This window comes from Hippocampus zosterae, chromosome 20, assembly GCF_025434085.1.
Source record: "Hippocampus zosterae strain Florida chromosome 20, ASM2543408v3, whole genome shotgun sequence".
Lineage (NCBI taxonomy): Eukaryota > Metazoa > Chordata > Actinopteri > Syngnathiformes > Syngnathidae > Hippocampus > Hippocampus zosterae.
Genome location: NC_067470.1, coordinates 1,064,414 through 1,083,403, shown reverse-complemented (window position 1 = coordinate 1,083,403; position 18,990 = coordinate 1,064,414). Strand labels below are relative to the sequence as shown.

At 46.4% G+C, this 18,990-nt stretch overlaps 1 protein-coding gene and 1 long non-coding RNA gene across 3 annotated transcripts in view; one reads left to right on the top strand and one right to left on the bottom strand.

Moving 5' to 3' along the window:
- cntnap2a (contactin associated protein 2a) overlaps positions 1-18,990 on the top strand; it is a 115,426-nt gene that overhangs the window by 71,715 nt on the left and 24,721 nt on the right. For both annotated transcript variants that reach the window (XM_052054802.1, XM_052054803.1), the window contains 2 exons: positions 298-413; positions 1,454-1,538. In XM_052054802.1, coding sequence (XP_051910762.1) covers positions 298-413; positions 1,454-1,538 — 201 coding nt within the window. The remainder of the gene's footprint in view (positions 1-297; positions 414-1,453; positions 1,539-18,990) is intronic.
- Positions 1-18,990, bottom strand: part of LOC127593391 (uncharacterized) — a 53,262-nt gene that overhangs the window by 22,892 nt on the left and 11,380 nt on the right. The window lies entirely within an intron of this gene.

The window sequence follows — 18,990 nt, the reverse complement described above, 5'->3', positions numbered from 1 at the left end:
GGAGTTCGGAAAGAAATTTACTCTTGTGACAGCGAAACTGTCATTGACTGTGTACGTGCGCCATCCCATGAAGCATTTTGTTTCAAACAACGTGTTTTCCTTGACCTTGAGGTCTCCTTGATCACAGAGGAAGACAGTCGGCACGGCCACTTTTTGGGTAGCACCGGTCTACTTTTTAGGTTTGACATGCTAATGCTAAGCATACGATTCTTGAAAATTTTGCGTCGTGGAAATGTGAAATCTGCTGTTGTTTTGTTGTTGTAATAATGTTGTCCAATTGTGTGCACGTTCGTACAGAGGACAGAGTGTGGACTGTCGTCACGAACAACCTTCCGCCCAAAACGACAGTGACCGGTTCCAGTCGAGAAAGGCGCACCATCCTCCAAGTCAACTACAGTGCCTCCATGGACCAGGTCCGACAAACACGCATGCCTCCAAAGTGGTTTCTTGATTTGGTTCCTCCCCCGGTTGCCGCAAACTATATAGGGCGCATTTATCGTAAGGGGGTAGCCGGAGAACATTCCGCATGTGGTGGGCGGGATTAAACCGCCATCTATTTTGGGGTGGCACGTGACGCTTAACGTTTTATCAAATGGGCATCTCTAAAATCCGAGAAGAATGAAACCATCTTTGAAGTGCGACTTTTTATTGTTTACCAATCTGGTAGTCTTGAAATGATGAAATAGACGTTGATTGTTTGAGCGATTTTCAACGAAGGCAGTACAGCGTGACTATTCAGACGGTATATGTTTACCACAGCGGCACTCGGCTTATTTTCTCTTGAAATATCACGAGCACGGACAACCTGCAAAACATCCTTTTAAGAATGGATCATAACAAAGAAATTGCATCTGTTGAATGACAATAGGAACCCCTGCAGCAACGTATCGTATGTTTATTACCCGTGAACGTCTCTGGCAACAGCCGCGGTCTGCTCTTAGTGTAGTCGGTAGAAAGGAGTATAATCATAATCATAATAATAATACATTTTATTTTCTTTCAAGACATCAATTGCAGGGACTTGGCTCATCTTGACGCTTCCAATAGAAACGCAATTTGCTCAGTCCGTTGTCAGCCATGACGATATATATACAGAATTGATACATTGTACCGCGGATATAAAAGGTCTCTCGAGACCCCTGTTCAATTTGAAAGGCACACGTCATCTCTTTAACGATGCTCTCACTTTGTTACTCCTCGACTGTCACGTTCCAAGCAAGCCCAATTAAAACTACAATTATTTTCATTGCGCCACCTGTGGAAAAAAAAAGAGAGGTAAAAATGCTTTAACACAAAATTTATCTGTTCAGTAACATGATCTCTCACACACATGCACACACACACACACACACACACAGACCGGTTTATGTGATTTGTGGGGACCACTTTTTAGTTCATCACTTTCGGGGACCACACACACACACACACATTTTCATGCTCCTTTTGCTTCCAGGTGACAGCAATCACCAGCAGCGCAGAACACTGTGAGCAACAAATCACATACAGCTGCCGGAGGTCCAGACTGCTGAACACACCAGGTATGCTATCGCTCTACACGTCGTCTTTTTATTGTTTTCCTTTGACACAATTCAGAAGAAGAGGTTTTGGTACTCAAAACGTCGCAACACTTGCTCTTACGATACGATGAACTGCCCGAGGTGCATAAAGTAACAAAATAAATTCTAATTAGCACATATTGGTGGTCTGTCAGCGGTTGTTTCAGTTCAAAGGTGCAACATTTGCCAACCCTGGCGAGATGAATGCTTGGTTCCACGTTTATGCGCATTCGATTTGGTTGGATTTGGCCACTGTGTAAATGATCACCTTTGAGTCCATTTAATTTAGACCAGTAAGTCGTCGCGGCTTATGAAAAAAGATAATGAGATTTGATTTGTGGCGTTTTGAGCAGGATGTGTCTTGTGGAAGTGTGACCCCGCTGCAAAGGCTGCTACTTTTAACCTGCAATAAATAATTCGACTAACATCTTATTTAAGGTATTTATTAGCGCATGACAATCCATAATAAGCAAACTTGTCAGCTTCACTTTCCACTCTCGCGCATTTGTAAACAGAAACGCACACGGGCATCGCCACCGAGCGCACGCAGACCCACTGTCGGGAATTGCTTCATAACGACAAAACACCGCAGCAATTAGCGGCACTGGGCGGATAGGGAGTTCATTAAACCTGTCAATGACCAAAAGGCACACAAATGCACGCGGAATTCATGGGCTACTCTAAGTGCCTCAGAAACACACACACACACACTCTCGCACACACGTGGCCTTTCATTGACCAGTTGACTCCTAATTCAGTACCTCGTGAGTCGGGGAAATCCAATTACCAGTCTACAGTGACTGAAAAGTTGCGCCAGGAAAAATCATTTAGCCCAAATTTCCCTCTATAAATTAGCTGTCAGCTTTCATCAAAAGACCGAGTCCACGGCATTTCCATTGTGTGTACCGCAGGCACATACACGCACGCTTCCTCTTCCACCTGCTATTCCGGACTCTCATCTTCCACGCTGGGGAGCAGGATATTCCGGAGCCAAACCAAGCGTTAAATGGGAATTACGGCCCGCCGCTGGTGACACTTGGCAATTAGGACCTTGCAGAAATACTTCTAATTGACGTGGTCCTCCTCCTTTTTCCGCATGTTCTGGACTGCGATTGCTTGAAGTCAAAAGACACACAGATGCACACGCATTTAGGGCGTTTTTTTTTTCTTGATTGTGGGTGGAATAAGAAACGGCGGTACAGAGACACAAATTGAAGCCGCTGGACTTACCGGGGTCATATTTCCTCGTTCTTGTTTTTTCCACTTTCTCCTCGTATCTGATTTGAATCAAATCTTGCTATTTTGCACTCCCTTACCACCATTGTAGTGTCAGGAAGTCTGATGACTTATATGAACCACCCCCCCCCCCCCCCCCCCCATGTAAAGTTTGCATGTTCTCCCCGCGCCAGCGTGGGTTTTCTCCGGGTTCCTCCCACATTCCAAATACTTGCACGGCAGGTTAACGGAACACTAAAATTGTCCCTAGGCGTGAGTGCGAGCGCGAACGCTTGTGATTTTATGTGCCAAAACGCTTTAACATCTCGTCTGAACAAAATGCCACCCCCCCCCCCCCCCCCCCCCCCCCCCGTTCCTTGTTAAAACGCGGCCGCTCAAGGTGAATATTCTCAGATTGGAAATGATCTTTTTTATCTCCCTTCACGCCGGGTGCCAAACACCGTATCGTTCAGGTGTCAGCGGTTCCTTTCATAAAAGGTGTCACTCGGAATCAAAATGTACTGCGCATTGATTTAAGATCGCTTTAATGTGTCAGCGGCGTTAAGCCACATTTCCATCCGGCGGCGGCGTTCCAGTCAGGTCAGCTCAGCACGAGCCATTTCGACGCAACAGTCGTACATCATGCGCTCGCATTGTGGGTGTGAGTGGCCAATCGCCGTGGAAACGGCATACAGTCAACGTCTCGTAGCCTGCCAATGATGCAGCAAAGGGGAACGACGGAGGGCATTGCAACATATTGTATTTTATGTCCTTTCATCTCGCCATGTGGCTGCTTATCATAAATAGACCAGCTTTGTCTTAGTCAAAGTGCGTGTTGTGTTTGTGGCCAAAAGCTAATTATTTTGTCCTCCAGTTGGAAGGGTCTTGCGACATCCATTCGAAACACAAAGACAAATTCAGGAATTCAATTACCTATGCCGCGTCCGTATTGTTGCGTACCAAAGTGACGATGCAGCTCACGGATAGATAACTCCATTTTGTTTTTTGGGGGGCGGGAGGGGGGGGGGGGATCAGGTGATGGGAGTTGTTGCTGGAAGGTAATGAGGCTCTTTTGTGAATGCACTTCAATTCTCATTTGCGCAGCGTTGCACTCATCCACTTGTTTGTTTGCTCTCATTTGTTCCCGTGTTCGTTATTAACCTTTTGAAATGCACCGACAGGCAAATATTCCCCAAGTTGGCGCTCGCTCTTCCTCGACGCTATGCTTTTATATCCAGGAGCTATCCTCACTCTTCACTTGTAGGGGAGGGAGTCCAAAATGATGTTCATTGTCAGCCCACGCATCCCAAAATAATCCAACTGTATTAAAAAAAAAAAACTCATAATAATAACACAGCGGTGGCCCTCGGGGGTTTATAGACCTATTTATAAAGTAATTACAATGAGATTACAGCCCTCTAAATATTTTATTCCATATTAAGCTACGCTAATTGAGGGACCCATGAAATATTTCACTCCATTCAATATTCATCACAACGGGTCATTTTGCTTTGAAATCGAAAGTCACCCGGCGTTGAAAGTGAGCGGACGTGTTTGTGTCCCTTGATTGACCTTTGTTTCATCACTTCATCATTTCCATTTAGCTGCGAACTCATTCTTGTTGTCTTCTGTGTTTGCGCTTCTCGCTGGAACAAGGAACGCGTCGTTGGCTCCGAACTGTTTGGAATTGTATCATTAGGTTTAACTATCGCTTTATATTTGCCCTGATATGTCTTGATGTCGGCCTTTTGGGGATATACATTGTTGCGCATCTTTCATTACCTGACTAATGTTCTGGCTACAGTGTCGTTAATTTGTGAGGGTACCTCGGGCATGACGCGAGGTGGGGGGGGGGGGGGGGGGGGGGGGGGGGAGCAAGCGTGAATGCTGATTCTTGAAATTCAATAGGGAGGAGAGCTATTAACAGGGTCCTCGGGCATATTTCGCAACCCCCCAACATCACCGCGGTGTCTGCCTTACTCCATTTACCCGTTATTGGCATGAGGCTAATTAACACGACTCGGGCAGTGCAACTAATTCAGGGCAGGGGGGGGGGGGGGGCGGGGGGGGAGAACACGGGGGTCTTCTCCCGCTTCAGGCCGGAGAGTAGAGTTAAGGCTTTATATAGCCCAGCAAATTAACGGATGGAATGGGCTCCCGACCTCGTGTGTTCACCGCCGCTGCCGTCCGACAGTGAATTTCCAGAATTTAGCCGAGAAAGAGCGAAACGCTGCGAATGGTCACGCGGTCGCTGCCCGAAAGGTTTGCACCCGCTACGTTGCTGCTGTGACGCGTCGCCGCTCGGGATAATGCGGTCATCTGTTGCCTTGACAGACTTTGTGTCTCACTCTGCCTTGTTGTTGTCCGTCGTCCACCTGAATGCAACGATTGCCGCTCCTCGTCACGCAGGCGCAGTATCGCCAATCACTGCGCTACACTTGACACAACATTAAGCTCGCAGCGTACAGACTTTGCAAGGGCAGCATCTCGCTGCCTTCTTCTCTCTCTCCGTTTGTTAACACCCTACGGGGATTTATTTATCGCTTTTTATTTTTTCAAGTCGTTATCTTCCGAGATGCTTTCCCCGTATCACTTCATGAATTTGGCAATTTGGCAATCGCCGGCTCCTGGTCCATGTGGGTCAAGAATCAAACCAATCCCTTTGAGCACTTTTCTTTCAGTCCTCGGGCGTTCACAGATTCGAGTCAAGTCACATTTATTTATGGAGCCCTTCGTCAAAAACAGGCTCAAAGGACTTCAGTTGACATCCTCTGACTTTAGAGAGTGCAACCCATTCGGATTCACAAATCTAGCCAACTGCTGCAGACGTACTGACGAACAACCGCCGTTTCCATCAGTCACCGGTCGCCGGCATTCTCTAGCTCGCTGCGTTGGCCATTAGCCCGGGGAGCACGACTGCACGCTCGGCGATCCGCAAGGCTCCTGATTGTCGTCGGACTGCTTTTCAAAAAGCACGTAACGCATAAATATCAATCTGCACGCTAACCTTTGGCGCTGACAGTCTAAGCCAGTCGCGGTTGCCTACCGATCCATCTTAAACAAACACACGAGCTGCAATCATCATCACGTCACGTTTGCCCTCTTTAGTCAAAATGGCTCTGCCCATAAATTTTATGAATGCTTCCATTGAATTTTTCTGGTCGAGTTCCCCGTTTCGACTAGTCGTAGCAAATAGACCATTTTACTGCAAAAGAAAGTGGTTTCCACTTTAAAAGAATGAATTGGTAAGCGAAACAAGCTAGTGATTCTCATAATAAGATTAAGATCAAGATATCCTTTATTTGTCCCGCAATGGGGAAATTACAAGTGTTGTTGAAAATACGAACGAGTGTGCATCCATTGTGTTATTTTCACTTTGAGGCTGTTTACATCCAAAAGTATAACACCAGTCAATCAAAGAGCCTGCAAAATAACAACGTACTCCCCGTACAAATTGTAGCACTGCCCGCACATTATTGCTACCAATGTAACGATTTTGTGAGCCGTTATCTTCCTTTCAATACAGCAGCAGGCAGAAGTCAAAGTGGTCAAGGTGAATTATGGAGGTTCTTCATTTAATATGACACTAAATTTCCCCAGTGTGGGACGAATAAAGGATATCTTAACTTAACTTAGAAAGATGCGCGCTGCTGCCTCCAAAGTACACCGTGAAACACAAGCGCACAGTTCCAACATCTAGCCAACTGCACATACTTTTTCGCAAATCATGCGCTCTACTTACAGGATATTTTATGATGCTTTTTAAAAAAATTGCTTCTCTCGGCTTGTCTTCGATTGTCCACATTTTCTGATTTTCTGATGTCCTGTATATACAAATACTCCACTCCTTGAAACATACCCAAAGAAATGAACTGAGATCCTCCGTTCTCACTGACATTAACCACTGTTAAATATGAGGAAATAACGGCATTATTGCTCTGGTGTGCACATGCTCCTTACATTACGGTGTGGAGGTTATTGCCTCAAAGGCGGCCCGGTAGCCCAGTGGTTAGCACGTCGGCTTCACAGTGCAGAGGTACCGGGCTCGATTCCAGCTCCGACCTCCCTGTGTGGAGTTTGCATGTTCTCCCCGGGCCTGCGTGGGTTTTCTCCGGGTGCTCCGGTTTCCTCCCACATTCCAAAAATATGCAGGCTGATTGAACACTCTAAATTGTCCCTAGGTGTGAGTGTGAGCGTGGATGGTTGTTCGTCTCTGTGTGCCCTGCGATTGGCTGGCAACTGATCCAGGGTGTCCCCCGCCTAATGCCCGAAGAGGGCTGGGATAGGCTCCAGCACCCCCCGCGACCCTAGTGAGGATTAAGCGGTTCAGAAAATGGATGGATGGATGGAGGTTATTGCCTCGCAGCGGCATTCAAGAGGTGTTTTTGAACAGCAATTTTCTTTATCGCGGAAAACTATTATCTTTTTTGGTTTAGCCGAAGGAAACTTGGTTTCATCCACTTGTTCATTTGCTCTAGACGATGACAAACACATGAATTGAACCGCTGTCATCTGTTAGCTGTGTGTCATCTGCATAACCTTGATAACCAACATTGGCCTTTTGATTTATTTTACCCCAAGGTTAGCTTATACAGATGGAACAAGAGGGGTTCCGGGAGTGATCCTTGAGGGACATCACGTGTCTTCCATGCCTGTGCACGTTTGTTTCTTTTTCTCGCTGTCTGACTGTGTTTTAAAATCAAATGGCGACACTTTACGGGAGACGGCTCTTGCATATTTACATCATGTACAACCATATCGTCGGCCTTTTCCCCAAATCCAAAAGTACACATGCACAAGCAGTAAAAGGGCAGCTTGGGAGAAGAACAAATAGTCAAAGTAGCGCATTGAGCATACCGATGAGAAGAGGTGATGGGGGGAAAAAGTGCCATCCTTACACGACTTTTGATTGATGCGGAGTGACAAAAAACAAATGGAAGAGTCAAAGGAGAGAGAGAGAGAGAACTGGGGTGGAAGGAGATTAGCTTGCTTTCTGCAACTTGGCCTCGACACTGAATGATATGCTGCCAGCAACGCGCTCGAACGCCTTCAAACGAATACATATTGCCCTCAATGACATTGACTGAGTTGTGGCCGCTTTCGCTTGTACGCGCACCAGTAGCTCCAAACAAATGTTCATCAACCGTATGGCTGTTTGAAAGTAAAAGCATACATAACTTTGTCTCACTTGTAAATTGCTGAGTGGTCAATCTTATTGAGTCAATCTTAGGCCATCCCTCGCTGGCCATGAATTCTCTGCAAATTTGCCAAAGTGTAGTGTAGGACCCGCAAACTGGTCATCCAAGTGTCGTTTTCCTGACGGATCACTGGCGCTAAAGACGTTCATTTACACACAGCGTAATGGAAAGCCTTTTTACCTGTCTCCCTCCTCCCCCTCGCGCTTTTATACGTCATAAAACATGTTGATTGTCTTTAGCGCCTGCAATGTGTGTGCCGCAATCACTGAAGGCACTGCGAACACGGCTCTCGGATGACAGCGGCGCATTCGACCAGAGATTAGACTGACTGGAAAAACAACGGGAGAAAACCGGCGCAACTATCATTCTGTGGCACGATGACCGCAACGCACGCAGGGCAGTTGATTATCCGCATTGACCTTGAAAGGGTTTTAACGAAAGATGTGGGGAAAGTCGCATGGGGGTTAACTGCAGCAGTATAGAAACAATCGTAAAGACCAGAGGATTCCTATGCATTTTCGTAGGATTTCACATTGCATTGTTTGATATTACAGTGAAAAAAAAATATATATGCCTTCATTCTGTCAATATGGCCCGCCGGTATAGGAACAAAAAAAAAAAAGCACTGAGGCAAGAGAAGCAGAGTGTATTGAACAAAATGTGTTCACAAAAACACTTGCAGGAGTATACTGGGGAAAACTCTAATCGAAAGCACCAACAAAGTCCAGAAAAAAAATGCAAAATAAGAAATTGCAATTAAGTACAGAAGGTTGGGAAATTGACGATGGACGCCTGCTATGTGAAGAGCTCAAGGCTGAGGCGTGCGGCGGACCCGAACGTCATCATTCTCTGTGCTGTGTCTTACAAACTCCAATCATCGACGGCCCCTTTGAACTCCAAATCCGCACTTAGAGGAACGCGTTTTAGATAAATGGTTCGGCTCGGCCCGATACTCCACTAATGACCGTCACAGTCAGACTCCCTGTTGCGTCAGCATTTGCCAAATAAACAGCGCCCGGCGGCAAGGGAGCCTGAGCGCTAACGTCACTACGGGTGGAGGCTTTCATTTGACTCGACTACAAAATTCACATCCGGGTATGCTTTGAGGCCGCCGACATGAATACGACTTAAATATGGTTTTTTTTAATGCTGTGGGCCAATTCCGCAATGAGCAATTTGTATTCATGAGAACATAATGACATCGCAGTCGATCATTAAAAAAATATGTTTTCTGTATTTGAGTGGTTGAAGGTCAAGTCACTCGTGCGGACTCTTGTGTGAGCGAAGGAGTTTTCCGAAAGCCATATCTCGCCGAGGGAGAAAAATGCTTCGCGGTCCCAGAGGGTAATAACAGTTAGAATTGTGATCAAATTGCTGGAACGCGACCAAAACAAAACCAGGGCATTAGCTTTGTCATTTTCCAGCTTTATGTCGAATAAACACGGAGTGACGTCTGGCAACGTGGCCGCGAGATCTGGAATTCAACCGAAGCAGGAATCTCAATTTTGCGCCACTGGCTGTGTTGACTAAATAGCCGCGTGCCAACGGGCTCATGCGGCGAAGAGATAAAAGAGAGGAGGAGATGCTGTGATGCTCATTAACCCGCTGGAGGGGGAACAGCTGGATCAGCGCAACCATCTGCAACGCGTTCCTCTCTAAACAACACTCTTTAGCCTCTTCTCTCACATACAGACCAAAAAAAAACACCTGACACACATAGCCCCAATCTGTCTCTCTCTCTCTTTTCTTGCCACACACAGCTCGCTCTGCCTTACCGTCATGAAACAAACACACACACACTGTGTGCCTCCTCGCCCCCTCGAGTCCTTAATTTTCCAGCGGTGTAGGCGAGCAGGACTGGGCACTTTGTCGCTCTGACAAGGGTCACCAACCCGGGGGGAGGGAGAGCTCACTGACTGCTGGAATGACTGAAGCGGGAGACGAGGGGATATGGGAGGGCACCCAAAGAGAGGCGAGAGGAAAGGATGGAGCGGGGGGGGGGGGGGGTCAGCTGCCCCGCTTCACAGGATGGAAGTGTGGATTAGAGCAAAGCATTATGGGATTGAAGGGGGGTGGGGGGTCGGGTGAACCACAGTGTGATTGATCACGATGCTGGTGGGTGAAAAAGGAGTTTAGAGGGGACAGGTGGGGCTTGTCGAGAGCGGCTTTTTGTTGGGGGCGGGGAGGGGTGCCAGTGCTCACCCGCACACACACACACACACACACACACACACTGATGGAGGATGTTAAGGGAGAGCAGCACAAAAAAGTCGCAAGCAAGACGTTCTCGAGATCTGGCTTACATCAAGAGACGGTCGATTTCATTTCCATCACTCATGAGGAAAATTAACATGAGGTCCTCAAAAGTCCTTACAAGCGAGATTTTGTCCTGTGCCTTTTGGACTTCCCCATAACTGCATGCCACGTCGCGAGGCCTTGTTGCGGCAGCAAATTCTCTCTCTGGCGCGAGGCTCGTGGAGCCTGTTTTGGGAATTTGTCCGTCGGACCTGCGCCGCGCCGGGCGTTCAAAGGGCGTGCGATTTGACCCGCAGCCCGGCAAACCTGACCATTTTGAGAATCAAAGTGGAGTCAATTTGCCGCGCCCAGACAGATGCAGACAGACATCATATTTCATTCATTACTATGACCGCGGCGCACACTCAACGCTGTGAGTCACGGCGGTGAGATGCGATCGCCAACTTATCATCCGCCCGTGGAGGTCTGCTTGCAGTTTCTTCTGAACGTGTACCGTGCATGCTTTAACTTCCTGCATGGACTTGAGCAAATCAGTTTTTGCCTCTGCCGCGCCAAGGACCGTGCGCCTTTTCACAACAGCCTTTTTGGATCTCATTATTTTCAGAGGCAGTTGCTTCATGCGGTCTGTGCTTTCAATATTATTGTTATTATTTTTAGCACAATGACATACCTTGCGTTGTTTTCATTTAAATCCATTTATGGGCTTTGACTTGTTACTGGGCGAGGGAGTATATTTGTTTGGCTCTCAGGAAGGTTTTTTCTTTTTTTTTTTCTTTTGCTTTTTTTTTCCCCGGCTTTGTTGAAGTGAAGGGAAATGGCAAAACATCACAACAGTCAGATAGACACTCAACATCCCATTACAGTGTGAGGCCCTGCTTGAAAATGTTTCCCGCCCCCCCCCCTTTTTTTTTCTTTGTACTGGCCCAACCGTCAGCAGCATTGCAGAGCTACGAAAGGCAAAGGCATCAACACGTAACTGTTGTGGTGGGAACCCTTTTTTTTTTTTTTTTGAAACCGTGGCCGCGTGCTTGCAAGCACAAAACATGTTTATCAAGACTTGAGCATACATTGTTATGAAAAACTTGGGTGAAGTCAACAATTTTTAAAAAAAATGATAAGGGAGCGAAAAACTTGAAACTCGGTGCTCGAGCAGAAGTCTGACTTTTTTGTATCTGTGGCGTCTGCCACCGTGCACCTCTGCAGGGAGTCATTGCCAGACTTGCGTTTGCTTAGAAGGTCACCGACAGCCTCTGCAGGTGTTCCCACAGCTCAGTTTTGGAACATTGGAAATGATGATCATTTATTTCCGGGGTGTGTGACAACACCTATTTTGCTGTAAACTGTGATGACATTCCCCGCGTGATATGAAGACGCGTCAAATTCAGCTTTTATCAGCGTATCATTGGAAGGCTAGCGCATCCCAAAAACATGCCATATGTGACCTTCTGAGGAGCTGATGTTTGAAAACGATGCACTTTTCTACTTCGACTTTGCCCCGCGTTTAGTTGCGTTCAACTCTCCAGTATTATCTCCAGTATTATCCCGAAGCTCACCCGTTCCCAGATGATTATTCTATCTGATGAATGAAAAGCTAAGAGCGGTGCACACGTGATGGTTCTCCTTGGGGTTCCGAAGATGCGCCTCCATGTCGCTTCGCCATCCATCCCTTGACATGTGTTCATCGACGCATACGTGCGCGACGCCAAAGAGGCGTTGATGAGGGCAAGCTGATGAATACGGTGACGCCTTAGTCGACAGCGACAGAGGCAGAGACGGCCTCAGCCACGCTCGGGGATGACGGAAGACACAAATTGACTTCATTAAAAACAATTAGCTGCTTTGATTGGCTATAAATCAACAATGGAGAACATGTCACTGAGACCTCAGAGGTGAGCAAAACTTCTATTAGTCAAGTTTTTGTTTACTCTGGACAAAAGAAGTCAAACCGCACCCAAAATTACATTTCAGAAGGAAATGGACAGAAAACACATAACACATTATTAGCGGTCGTCTTTTTTTTTATGCAGTTCGGATTCGCTGCCCTTATTTTTAGCCGTGTGTGTTTTCAACGCACTGCATGTTTGCACTGCGGTTGAGAGGAAAGAAATTTCTTCCGTGCTGTATGTTGTTCATCGAGCATATTTGACGATAAAGTTGACTTGACTTCAGCACGGCACTATCATTCCATAGGAAACGGTTCTTTTTATTCCTAATTCTTATTTTATTTTTATTTTCCATCCAGAAAAACGTCTCTTTTTCTTGACAAAAGAAATGCCCGTAAAGTGGGACATCACTTTGTCATTCAAAAGATCGATTGCTCCGTTGGCAATCGTTTGATGAAGAACCAGCATTTCACTCCGTTGACTGCGCATTTCTTTTTGTCATCCTTTCCTGAATCGCGCTGCTCGCCTGCTCAGGAGTTCAAATGAAATGAAATTAAAATGTGAATGTTCTTTGTGATTAGCCCACACCCGTAGACTCTGCGGCTCAACAAATTGCTTTGTGATAACTCGCTTGTTGTGATTCACCACCGGCTCCTCCAAGCCTGCAGTTCTGCCCATTGACACTATCTCGGTTGCGACTGCAACTTCCTCATTATCGGAGACTTCGATGTCTCTCTCTGGCACATACTGTAAATTGGAAAAAAAAAAAAAGGTTCTTCCAGCACACTGCAACCTTCTACGAGAGACCCGAGAGACACTGGCAATTTTATGATTCCAACTCCCCATTGACATGCGTGCGATATTGCCTTTATTTTATTTTATTTTTAACATTGAATGACCGACAACGCCTCCTCTCTCGGTGAGCCCACGTCACGTTCCGACGGTGCCGTCAAATAATTGATGATGGGCTGTGTCGAGAATTGATTGAAGTGTATTCAGCATTTGCTGGCCAAGATCTTCCAATGCGAGCAGACTCAATCACAGCCAGCCTCATTAAGTGGCGGAGCGCTGTGTACCTGGCACTCTCCACTGATTTAACATGAATAAGACCGAGTAATAGCTTCGCTCAATCTGTCAGGCTGATTTTCTCAGGCTATTTCCAAGCCGGCAAATGTTAATACACGACAATAGTGCGCCGTCTTAGAAAAAAATAATTAGCATGGTGGACTCATAAATTGGTCTTTGTTTTAGAACGAAATCACAAATGGCAGCGGTCCAGTTTTAGCCAATGGAGGATGTCGTATTTCCATGCAATTATGAAAAATGCAATTCTCTCTGCCGTAATACGCAATCCGGTTCTCGAATGAAGAGGAAATACAGTTAGATGGATCGCTTTTTTGTCTCCATGTTGCGTTTTCAAGTCCTCAAACAAGAAATGTGGCCCGTTCTATGCGTATAATAACACATCCCCATCATGGAAAACGATTCCTTCCGCCGGCATCTGCGCTGATTCACAAAGTCCTTGCATGCAAAGAGAGCCTCCACGTTTTTGAAAGCACACCCTCCCAGATTTTTATTGTGTTTGGAAATAAATGCCATTTTGTTTATTCTCATCCATTTCTGATGGGGCCTATCTCACACGCCACCGCCAATGGAATTCTCGCTCCTAACTGACTCCCTCGCATCCTGTTTGGGTCCTCGCCTAAACTCCAGCTGAACCCTCGACTGGCACATGCAATGAGGTGCACTTCAGATCTCACAGATGAGACGCTCAAGCTGTCAGCCCCCCTAACCCCCCCAAAAAAGAAAGAAACATTGTTATGCCTTCAGTCAAACCATCAACTAAACAGTACGATAGGAAAGTTGCGTTTTTTTCCATGACGGCAAAAAAAAAAAAGAATGAAATAATGATGAAACTTCCTATGAGCAGGTGCAAGCTCGCCTGCCAAACGCTATGCCATCACTAATTTGATCACCGCGTTCTTTCGACTGTTGCAAACCCTAACCCTAACCCTAACCCCTAACCCCTAACCCTGACCCTGACCCTGACACTAACCCTAACCCTAACCCTGACCCTGACCCTGACCCTGACCCTGACCCTAACCCTAACCCTAACCCCTAACCCCTAACCCCTAACCCTGACCCTGACCCTAACCCTGACCCTGACCCTAACCCTAACCCCTAACCCCTAACCCCTAACCCCTAACCCTGACCCTGACCCTAACCCTAACCCCAACCCCAACCCCAACCCCAACCCCTAACCCCTAACCCCTAACCCCTAACCCTGACCCTGACCCTAACCCCAACCCCTAAATTCTAACCCCTAACCCCTAACCCCTAACCCCAACCCCTAACCCTAACCCTAACCCTGTAGGGGTAATTTAAAAAAAAAGGAAAGAAAAGATGGTCGCCCGCTGTTTAATACAATCCACGAATCATAAGACCCAACTGTCCATGTGGCGTCTGTCCCATTTTGGACACCGGCTAATCATTTACTGCTTAGCTTCACACCGCCATTTATTTGCTGTTGCTAATGTCAGCGCGGCCCTCTTCGGCGCCCACTGCAATAACGTGCCGCGTGCTTGCGCAAATGGATGAGGCGTATGCAGTCCTAAGCGAGCCTGGCGTTTGATTTAAAACCAAGCTTGCGCCGCACTCGGCTGCTCTCATGAGTATTCGTGCTCTGATGTTGTCCGATCACAACGTACGTGGCCGTTCTGTCTCTTTGCGCTGAATGTCAAGTCGCGCGACTTGGGATGTTTACAATCAAGGCAAAGCATGTGACACTGAGGTAGTGCTGCTCACATAAATTCAGATCAAATTTGTGTTCTTATTTCAGTCATGGTGGCATTTGAAACAAAGACAAATGAGAAATATGGAATTTGGAAGTATAATTTGGTTTTGTTTATCTTCGGCTGTCTGGAGTAGCTATTCACAATTGACCTCATTTGGCATTTCACTGCATTAGTTGACCATTGATATGCCAAATGTTCAAAAGTGTCATTTTTTGGTCGCAAAGATTTTGTGTCCCACCATAATGAACAACATCGCAATACAGTAGCCCTCGTCGGTATTCATGAAAGATCTTTTTGTAACTCATTGGAGCATTATGCGCGCAGATCCGCTAACTGTTAGCGATTGTCCACGTTTTAGGGAGTGAGATTTAGAATCATTTGTTTTTTTATGTTGTTCCTTGAAAAGAGAAAATGGCTGGTGGCACTTCAAAGATTTGGATGAGATTAAAAATTCAAATCGAATGTCCCTTATTAAGCATATTTGGTGCTGTAGCGATATCAACAGGGCGAGAGTTCAAAATAGGGTTCAAAATAATAACTGCTTCTCTGTCTTTATATAAAGAAAAAAAAATTGGGGGGGCGAGGGGGAATAAATTAAAACAGAAATGATCGCTGACTTTATGATGCTGCCTCACAACGAAGTGTTCCGACTCCAATTTGAACAACCACTTAAGTCACCCGATATGCTTGCTTTCCCGATAAAGCGTTTACGAGCACATTTTGCGAATTGTGTTCCAGCCTTGTCAAAGCAATAAACAAGCAATGGATAAAGATGTGCAGAAGAGCCGAGTGGCGGTTTTCGGTGCCGGGAGTAAAAAAAAAAGATGGCCGAAAAATGGGCTGAAGTGTAAAGGGAGTGATTTTCAAAAGTAAGTAGAAACCCCGCAAAGAAGATGGCAGTGAAACACAGCGAAGCAGGAGAGGCGAGAGAAGGGAGTCAACCTTTACAGAAATCAATAACTCAAGCCAAGATGGAGACGGCAGCAATGAGGGAGAACAGAGCGAAAGGACGACCAAAGGGGAATAGAGAGGGAGACATGGAGAAAACCAGAGTTGAGCATGTCGGGGAGGTATAATGATGATGAGAAGAAAGGTGACTGGGTGTTCTGGTGCCCAGCGGGAGAGACACTTGCTTGCTGCCCCCCCCCCCCCCCCCACACCCCCCAACCTCCCATGAGGTCAGCAGCTTCACCGGTGGCTCGAGTGCCAAGAAAGAACGACGCATAGAAGACTCAGTGTCCAAAAGCCAGCCAACCTTTTTCCTTCTTTTGATTTCTTTATTTTTAACATCGATCATTGTAATCGTTTGATTCGTTCAACGGAAAGCTGATGAAATGATGCAGACAATACAAGCACAAATTGCGCTTTTGACCGACTTTACCGCATTTCAAAAGGTCAAAGTGGCCCTTTCATCCTTCCATTTGGAATAATCTGCTCGTATGATTTTAAGTTTGCAGAACCGTACTGCACCACTGGCTATTATTGCCTAAAAATGTAACGAAAATGTTTCATTTCACATTCCAAAAAGAGGTTAATGAAAGTGGAGCGAATGTGAACAAATGGTGGTCGCGACGTGCCAGGGGACTCAATGGCTCCGGTTCCCCACAAAATCCCCTCAAAAATGGATGGATGCACGGATAAGAAAACAGTTCTCAGATGCCGCCATTTCTAAAGTGCCTTCACAAAAAGAAAGAGGCAGCCAACACAGATCTTTGGAACAAAAGAAAACACAACATGCTCAAGAATGAAAGCCTGAAATCCATCATGCGTCTGACAACAAAGTGCTGTGACGGCATGCGGAGCAGCAGCCCGTTGTCAGCCGGATGCGCGTTTCTTCATGCCAAATAAAAAGCACAAAAAAAAAACAAAAAACCTTACATGTGATTTATTTTTTTTACACTTGACAGACACCACAAAGAGATGTTTTTATTTTCTGGTTTTGTTTTTCCCTTGAAGGAAGTCATTTTAATTTGCTTGCGTGCGTGCTATTGAGTACTGTGGCTCGTAAGAATTGGTATCGATTTTAGCAAGCGTCACGGAGAAATCATGTAGCAGGCCAGATCTGGCCCCCGGGCCTTGAGTTGGACAACTGTGTTACTGTATACATTTAACTGTCATATTTGTTTGAGTGTATATTTAATGTACTGTTTTACTTTTTGCATCATTACCATCAATCTTCGAGAAAAAAAAATGGATTTACTTCCTGAAAGTGACCACTAGAGGGCAGCCAGTATCAGTATGGGCCGAGACCTGCGCCGTTGCAGGTATCGCGGTGCTCTCCCATCCTTGCTGTTTACTATGGTCGTAGTATGATATCGGATATTGGGACATGCTCCAGACATGTGTCCATAGAGTGTATCCTTTTGAAATTCAGTAAGTTATCTTATAACCGCCACAAAAAAGGCTTTTTAAAAGCGACTTGAAGATCTTCATCCACGTGTGTCCTAAACAGCAGCTGTGAAGCTTTTTCATTTGATGCCACTTGATGTTTTTTGCGGTCATACGGTCCTTTCAAGTTTGCGTTTAAAAAGGCAGCAAACATCATAGCTTAGTGTGACGTGCTTGATGAATATATTTCAAAGTCGCAGTAGTCGTCGTCGCTGAACCGCCGAGATTTGTGAGGCTGCAAACATCTGATCGAAAAACATTGCACGGCCATACTTCAAGGAACACGTTTTATGACAGATGTACTCGCTATTTCCCTGTTTGACAGGCTTGAAATTTTTTTTTCTCTTTTTTTAATGGCTGCGCACGGCGTATCTTATAGCACGGCCTTTCCGTTTGGAATATCACAAATTGAAGAACTACAATGAGTTTGCCATCTTCATACCAGAGCTGTGAAATCCCTTCCGCACGCATTGAGGTGTTGCGTTTCCTGCAGCTGTGGAGAAGTTCTCCCTCCTCCATCGCCATCTGTCTGTCACCACTCTTATCTGACTCGCCGAGTCCTTATCTTAGGTGTCCTTCGTTATGGATTCTCAGGCCCTGACTTTCATGTCTTTCCTTTTTCGCCGCATGTTTTTTTTTTTTCATTTCCCTCGATCACCCTCCTCTGTATCCATAAACGCTGCCGTTATGTCCTCTTGTATGACGATTCCGATGGATGTGTTGGGGGAAAATAAATGAATGATCCGGACAAATGAGCGGGCTTTGACAGAAGTCATTTTCTTCGTGATCTATCTGTCCATTGGCCTTGACCCGGGTGGGGGCAACACACCAATAAAGGCACGGCGATGACTCCCTGATAATGATGATGACGGTTGTTTATGTCTGGCAGACGCTTTTCAATTGCTGTGACTGCCCGAGGTTGTGTGTATGCTAACCGCCTGTGTGTGTGAGTTGAAGGGGGCGCCGGTATTGTGTCCTTTATCAAGCGGACATGGCAATTAGAGGCGTGGCTATTGATATGAATTTTTCCTCCCTCTCCATCGTCCTCTCTCCGTCCCGACGTGTTTTTCATTCAGCGGCCGATGACACACGGTGGTGACCTGCGATACGGTGTGCGTGTTTTGGTGTGGGCGAGTTGTGGTGATGGGCTTCCCGGTATGCAGAGTGAATTTATTAGAGCGTAAAGTCGTGCCTAACAGCGGGCGAGGGAAGGAGTCGGATCCTGTAAATTGTCCGCGCTACGGGTGGACTCTCAGGTTGAAACCGTTGGCAAAAACTCGGACCGCCTCGGACTCTGCGCTGCAGGCAAACGGGCACCACACTAAACGGTCCACTTTGCTCTCCAGTCCCACAATTTAAAGCTCCCAGAATGCATTTTTTTAAAGACAAAAGACTCAGGGAATTGCATCATTAGATGCTTGTTAGCGCCAAAGCAGGCTCTCCGACCAAAGACAGGACATTCGGATGTTTTTGTTTTCGTCGGCTCCTTTCGATTTCAATTGATGCAACAGTCGAGTGGAATTTGTGCTACGTTACGGTCGAAGCTCCAAACAAACAGGCCGCCATTGAAATGTGATTGCTCAGCAGCGCGCCGAGTGTACAAAACTCTCGGGATCGACGGGGGAGGGCGGCCCGTATTTCAAAACGCAGCAGCGGGGGGGGGTTGCCAAATTGGATGAAAGAGCATCCGAACTCGAAC